The 7475-nt window shown below is 41.8% G+C and overlaps 1 protein-coding gene across 1 annotated transcript; it reads left to right on the top strand.

Annotated features, from left to right (window-relative positions):
• Positions 1-2372: 2372 nt before the first annotated feature.
• Positions 2373-3785, top strand: LOC127578423 (muscarinic acetylcholine receptor M2-like). The gene has a single exon (XM_052030432.1). It carries the CDS (start codon positions 2373-2375, stop codon positions 3783-3785), a length of 1413 nt encoding a protein of 470 aa, XP_051886392.1.
• The last annotated feature ends 3690 nt before the right edge of the window (positions 3786-7475 follow it).

Below are 7475 nucleotides of genomic sequence, written 5' to 3'. Positions count from 1 at the left end.
TACCATCAATGCTCTCTCTGCAAAATCCTCCAACTTCATTGGAAGGATAACCACAGTGTCTTCTCTCAGGCTGGACATGCTCAGCACTGAAGCCCCTGTCTACAGTCAGTCTGCTGTTTTGGCTAGGCCATTTCATTCACATCTGACACCCGATTCCCAAAACAGACACTCTATTCTGAGCCATGTCACAGGAAAAGATCGCTAAACGGAGAGAGGAAAAGATCCAAGGATGTGCTCAAAGGATCCTTGAAAAATTACAACATCCCCATTGACTCTTGGGAATCTCTGTCCCATAACAACTCAAAGTGGAGATGGAGCATTCAGGATGGTATTGAGAACAGTGACATATAGAAGCCATATGTAAATAGCAGAATGAATGCACCATCTCACAAACTATCCACCCATCCAGTCAGGTACCCATCCTGCCCCATCTGTGGCAGAGTCTGCATTTCCCATATTGGTCTCATCATTCACCCCAGAACTTACAAAACTGGAGTGGAAGTAAGTTATCCTCAGTTCCGAGAGACTAAGAAGAAGGAGATCTCATCTATCAGTGAGATTTTTCACCTGTATGTCATACTTTGCAATTGAAGCCTTCAACTCAGCTGTGGTAACAGTCACCTACTTGTGGTCAGGAGAAAGTGAATCAAAAAAGATTGGCATCCTGAATTCTGAAGGGGGAGCTTAATTGCAATCAGCAGACCTTGGCTTGGTCAACTCAGGAAGCTTTAAATACTGGAAGTTGCGTGTAGCATGGCAAGGATGGCATGAAATAATGAACAATAAGGTTAAAATCTTAAAGAATGAATCTTTGTATTCTGCACTCCTTTTGCAGAACCTCAGTGAAAATCTGTGTGCAGCATCTTTAGTTTGTACAGAGGTAGCTTCCATGGTTTGGCACAACATCGTGGGCCAAAGGGCCTGTCCTGTGCTGTACTGTTCAATGTTCCCTGACTCCCACTGTGCTCCTGGTCACCAAGCAGCTGTTAGTGAAGCCTAACGACCAAACACAAGCAGGTATCAGATCTCACTGTCAATTTACCTGTAAGCAGGTCAGAAGTACTTTTTACTTCAGTCACTTCTGAATGTAGAATTAACATCAAGACCAAACCTGCCAGTTATCAAACTAGCCAAAGCTTTCATCCTGCACTTGGATAGTGAAGGGGTAATTTTACTTAGCAGTTCTGATAACCTGCTCAAGACAGCGCAAAACAAGTGTATTGCTGATAATTTTTGTTTGAACATTCTTTATTCATTTTTATTTTGCTGTTCATTTTCCTGTATGCACCTGACTCTGAGAACACTCAAAAATGTGAAAACATTTATATTATTTTCTCCTCTTGTGTTTTTACTCTCGTATAAATATTGAAAATAGTTCATATTGTACAAAATTATATAAAACTCCTCTGGCTGATCTTTTATGCAACCTTAATTTCTTTATTTTCTCAGTCTTCAACTCCTTCTACATACTATTTTTCCTCTCTCTCTGTGGCCCTTCTTTATTCTTTCCTCCTTATTTTCTCCCATTCTACCTCCAGTATTATCGATCATAAAATCTCTTCATGTATTCTGAGATATTAAGCATGGAGTACCAGTCTCAAGTGCAGTTTTACATTTGATGATACATTCACACCTCTGTTTTTGGGCTATTCGTTACAAGAAGATCAGCCTCTCATGTGCATTTGTGCAGAGTTCTCATGAGCTATATGAGCTACATTGCTGAGGGAACTCAGTAATGCTAGGCCATCACTAACATGACTCTTTAGCAATCTGCTTTTGAAACATATGCTGTTGACCTAAAATGACTCAATCTCGGATTCTTCTCTCCCTCCTGAAGTCAAGCTCCCAGCCTTTGCTTCACATCTGCGTCTGACTGCAAGTTTATTGGATTGGCTGCTTGTTCCTCCTGTAAGAGAGGGATAACCCTGTGCATCTGCTCTTTTTGCATCATTTCTGCAGGCAATCTGGATTTCCAGTGTTCACATGAGTTGGTGCATTTAAAGTACATGCACTTAGGGAACCAAAGGATTGAAAGCATCCCATCACTGTAAGTGCACAAAGGTGATTCAGCTGTTGGAGCAATGAAATGAAAACATGTTTGCAATGTCAGGCATCAACATCTTCATTCAGTTAGGCACAAGTAGTTAACTATTAATTCATAATTAATTGTACAGTAAGTGACCTCTGTGATTCCTGATTAAAAATGAATCCCCCGGCAATAATCTTGAAGATTATTACAACAGATGGCCTTGTGTGTTCTTGCTGGTGGGACTTCAATTAGAGATCTTTTAAAGCTTGTTTGCTAATCATTTTCTTCTTTTCCTTTTATTTTCTACATTTAGGCCACGCCAGTGTTAACTCAGAGGGAAAGGATGGCTAACTCAACAGAGACAAATGCATCTCTCAGCAACTTAACGGAGATTGAAAGAGGGAGTTCTTACAAAACAGTTGAAGTAATCTTCATTGTGATTGTGGCAGGATCATTGAGTCTGGTGACCATTATTGGAAACATTCTGGTTATGGTTTCTATCAAAGTAAACAGACAGTTACAAACAATTAACAATTATTTTATTTTCAGTTTAGCCTGTGCTGATTTGATTATTGGGGTGTTCTCCATGAACCTGTACACCATTTACATTGTAATTGGCTACTGGCCCATGGGTCCAGTGGTGTGCGATTTATGGCTGGCTCTAGATTATGTTGTCAGTAATGCATCTGTCATGAACCTTCTTATCATCAGCTTTGACCGCTACTTCTGTGTGACAAAGCCCCTCAGCTACCCTGTGAAGAGAACGACCAAGATGGCAGGGATGATGATCGCAGCTGCTTGGGTGCTGTCATTTATCCTGTGGGCTCCTGCCATTCTCTTCTGGCAGTTCATTGTAGGTGGGCGGACAGTTAATGAGGGTGAGTGCCATGTACAGTTTTTCTCAAATCCAGTTGTCACTTTTGGCACTGCAATAGCAGCCTTCTATCTACCGGTTATTATCATGACTATTTTGTATGTGCACATATCTCGTGCCAGCAAGAGTCGGATAAAGAAGGATAAGAAGGAGCCAGAGTCCAACAAAGGCACCGTTTCTCCCAGTCTAGTGAGAGGCAAAATAATGAAACCGAATAATAACAACATTTCAAGTGCACCTGATGGGTTGCAGGATGTCAAAGTGCAAAATGGCAAGGCAGCTGGTGAAATAATGACAGATAATTGTGGCCAAGGAGAGGAGAAGGAGGTCTCCAATGACTCCACTTCCCTCAGTGTGGTCCCTTCCATCCAGAAGGAGGAAGGAGTGATTGAAGAGAGCACAAAGGTCTCCACTACACAAAGCCGCTTTAGGATCGACAGCTCCAAACTCTCCTGCATAAAGGTCGTCACTAAATCTCAAAAGAGTGACTACTGTGCCACCACAGTTGAAATAGTGCCAGGTAATAGCAACAAGAACGGTAAAGACAGAGAGATCACAGCAGCCCACAAGATCATTAAAATGACAAAGACCCCTGCTAAGAAGAAGAAGGGAGCTGTAACTCGGGAGAAGAAGGTGACCAGGACCATCCTGGCTATTCTGCTGGCATTTATCGTCACCTGGACCCCATATAATGTCATGGTGCTCATTAACACCTTCTGTTCAGTCTGTGTCCCTAACACAGTCTGGACTATTGGATACTGGCTCTGTTACATCAACAGTACCATCAACCCAGCCTGCTATGCACTATGCAATACTACCTTCAAGAAAACCTTCAAACATCTTCTCTTGTGTCAGTATAAAAACATTGGTGCAACAAGATAAAATCAACAACAAACGCAACTCCATGAACACTTTATACATGTTGAAGGTGACTTTCATAATGTTTATCTATACATGTATATAAGTAATATGTTCAACATGCCAGGTTATGGTTCAAGTAGACATTATATGTATTATGATGAAAGCACATTTGAAGTATGTCCAATGAATTTCTAATGTCTGTTATAAATGAAGAGTGTGTTGATTATTATAATGTGTTTATGGGAAATAGAAGGAGAACCTGCCCAAAATTTAAATATTATACAATTCAGCATAGGCACATAAAAAGGGGAATGTTCATTTTCATAATATTACTCAGTATCAAAGATATTAACTCATCCCTTCAATATCTTTGTGTTTCTAACGGATGCACCCTTCATTACCATATTATTAGCAGTTGTGATTGGGCTGCTTCAATACTAATTCACTCATTATTTGGAAATGATATTTAAAGAAAGAAAACAATTTTCCTATAGATAATCTCCTAATCTGATAATTTATAGCATTTTATTGTGGCCCAGGCTGATACAAATGCACCAGAATGGTCCTCCTAGTGGATTTTTATCCTTCAACAGCACTAAGATCTACCTTTTAATTTCTAAGAACACAACAACCTTGAGCCCAGAATACAAGGAACAACAATAATCCACTAGGTTTAAGTACATTGAACTTCATTAGCCTTCATGGATTCTTGACAGGAGTCTCCTACTAACACTGAACCTCACCATGTAACTAACCTAATAAAACCTTGTGATCTATCTGCTCCATCTCCTGAAATCTGAGATGATATGTATAACATTCTACTGTGTCCTTCTGGCTATTAAGACTGTTGTTAATGTGTTTAGTTGAAGAGTGTGAGTCAGTAAGGTATTTTATTGCCTGGGATTACCCCATGATCTTGGTAGGGTGTGCTTTCCAGAAGATTAGGTGTAAAACAACATCTATACAGGTTTGTATAGCACCTATAATGAAGGAAAAAAAGTCACAGAGGAATAACCAAAAACACAACAAACTAGGAACTGGTCCCAAAAGAACATGATGAACCAAAATGCATTCTCTCAACCTAGAAATGAAGGCACATGTGGATAATATTTTGTTTTTTTTTGGATGTTGGCTTTTAATTTCTTCCTGTTGACATCTCAAATATTTGTAGTTTGGTTCATGCAGGTGAGGTAATTAATAATGAGAAATTGATATAGTTTAATGCATTTATAGGCAGAAACAAAGTGTAAAGAACTGTCTCCCAGTGGTCATGGTCTCCCTTTCCCTCAATCTGTGCATGGATTGCTGATAAGTTAAGAAATATCAATTTGCAATGACTTATTTCATGAGATTTTAATGATTAAAAGTAGTTAAAGCCTCATCCCAAGTAAACCATTCTCCTACTACTGAAGCTTAAGCCAAAAGCTGCTAAACTGACAAGGCAACATCTTAGGGACTAAATTGGACAGGTCCGTCAATCTGGCATAGGGATTCTGATGCCCAATTAACCTGATGTCCATAATTTCCAGTGCAGGAGTTATGTCAACTTTATGCTGACTGCACTTCTAAATGATTGTTGCTTGAAGTCAGCGTTCACTGGGCTATTCATTAGCTTACTGCCTCAGCAGGGACACAGTTTTGTGTTTAGCAAATACCAGTTAAAGCTAACCTGCAGTATTTAAAGCCTGAGTGTGTTCTTCCAAAAGGAGCTGGGGATTACAGCTATAGCAGGTCCTGGGAAGTGTCTGAGTACTCATTCTGAAGTAGGAGATATTCGAGAATGGTAGAGCATGGGAAAGAGAAGGCTTCAGGACTATCCCACTGCAGTGGGAGCCATGGTGGAGGAGACGGAAAGCAGGAGAGATGTTCTGCTTCAGCGGCAACTGGGAACTCCTCCAGCATACACTGCAAAGGCATTCAGAGCAAGTTACTATGCCGCTTAATGCCAGTTGAAAAGCCTGCATGAAGAAGACTGCTGATGTCTCGTGCCCACAATCAGTGAATACATCTTCACCCAATGTCTCAGGCACCCTCTGTACACCACAGTCCCATTGACCACTGTCTGTCAATCAGGTCCGTAACTAATGTTCATACACTCAGTTGCACACATAGTAAGCCTTTCATCCACTTTTCAGACGTTGCACACAATTCAACCATGACAGCCACATCATCCAAATAGATTGCATAACATGGAATAACTCATTGTACACGTTCCTGAAAGAGAGGAGGATATTCTACAGGCAGCAGTAGCAACTGTGGCTGGGACAGTCTCAGCTGCATCACCATGTTCTCGTGGAGAGATTGCTTCCTGTTACTGAGGCGACCTCTATTGGGTCAGTGGTCAGTCCTAGGCTGAATACCTAACCCTTCTCAAGTTCTACTTCTCTTTAAATTCACAATTTTTTCTATTTTACCAATTGTACATGGCAGAAACATGCATCTTTTACATTCACCCATTCCCCTCAACACAATGCCACCCCTGTGGCTTTCCCTTTCAGCTGGCTAAGAATCACACCCTAGTAACGTGGTGGTGGAAAGGAGTATTGATGAAGGCACATTATCACTCAAAATAAACGCTGCTGTAATAAAACAAAGTGCTGCTGCTCTGCATTCTTTAGGGGTATCTTTGCATGTGGTGTGGCACTGGGTATATAGTCTGTACCTTGGGCTGGGGGTACGAATAACTCAGGAGATCACAGACAGGTTCTGCTAAAAAGGAGTTAAGTAAGGACTTCAATGGAGAAGCCTACAGAAGAAGGCGAAAGAGATGAAATGCTTGGTTCCAGAAGATGTGAATGATGTCAGGGAGCATGGAGGAATCTACATCATCCCTGTAAAAGGCTTTGCATAACAATGCAGCCCATCCATTGCTTTGTGGAAGTGCTGAGCAACTCCATTTGCATAGTTGGAGACCCACTGCCTTGCAGCCGATAGCTCAGGTCCCATTGCAGCACAGGCAGACTCCGACCAAAGTCTGTGTGCTGATGTGGAAGCTTCGATTTCTGCCATGCAGTCTCAGTTTGTTGCTGCTTAGGCTCAGATTGCTGCCATCGTGGGTGAGAATACCAATGCCCAAAAGAGCTTATGCGACGTCACAACAATACAGCAATCTCTCCTCACACACAGTGCTGGGATAGCTGGGCTATCATCTACAGCGAGTGGCAGTAGCATTGTGCAGTAGAGCCTGCCACCCTTCCAGGTCCACAGCTGCACTCTGCAGGATGACAGCATTCATTACCCCACCACTGTCATTCTGCCAATCCTCTTGTCATCATAAGAGAGGATCTCCAAGCCACACAGGATATTCAGGAGCAACTCTTCCACTGAGCAGCCCTTCTCACCAGGAAGGCTGCCATCCTTGATGGGGAGGTGTGATACAAAGACAGGCCTTCCAGGGCCACAGCTACACTCCGATGCCATTTGCAGTCTCTTTCACTAAAGCTCTTTGACCAGGCCACATTCAGCCCAGCTAGCCCCACCACTGCTTCTGCTCTGCATAGACCTCTTCTCAACTTTCTTCATCATTTCCATCAGTATAAAGCTTTATTCCCTTCCCTCTCAAACATATGTACAGTCTCCACTTAAATGTGTTTATATTATTTGCTTAAACCACTTCCTGTGGCAACGATTTCCACCTTCTAACCTGTCTTTGGGTAAGTAAGTTAGATTTCTCGGTGTTGTTGGCCTCCATCTGCTCTTCCTGACCAATGG

Source organism: Pristis pectinata, chromosome 15 (genome assembly GCF_009764475.1).
Source record: "Pristis pectinata isolate sPriPec2 chromosome 15, sPriPec2.1.pri, whole genome shotgun sequence".
NCBI classification, from domain to species: Eukaryota; Metazoa; Chordata; class Chondrichthyes; order Rhinopristiformes; family Pristidae; genus Pristis; species Pristis pectinata.
This window is presented reverse-complemented; position numbering and strand designations above follow the sequence as displayed.

Excerpts from the sequence above, each read along its gene's own strand:
- LOC127578423 (XM_052030432.1), top strand. The coding sequence starts at position 2,373 with ATGGCTAACTCAACAGAGACAAATGCATCTCTCAGCAACTTAACGGAG.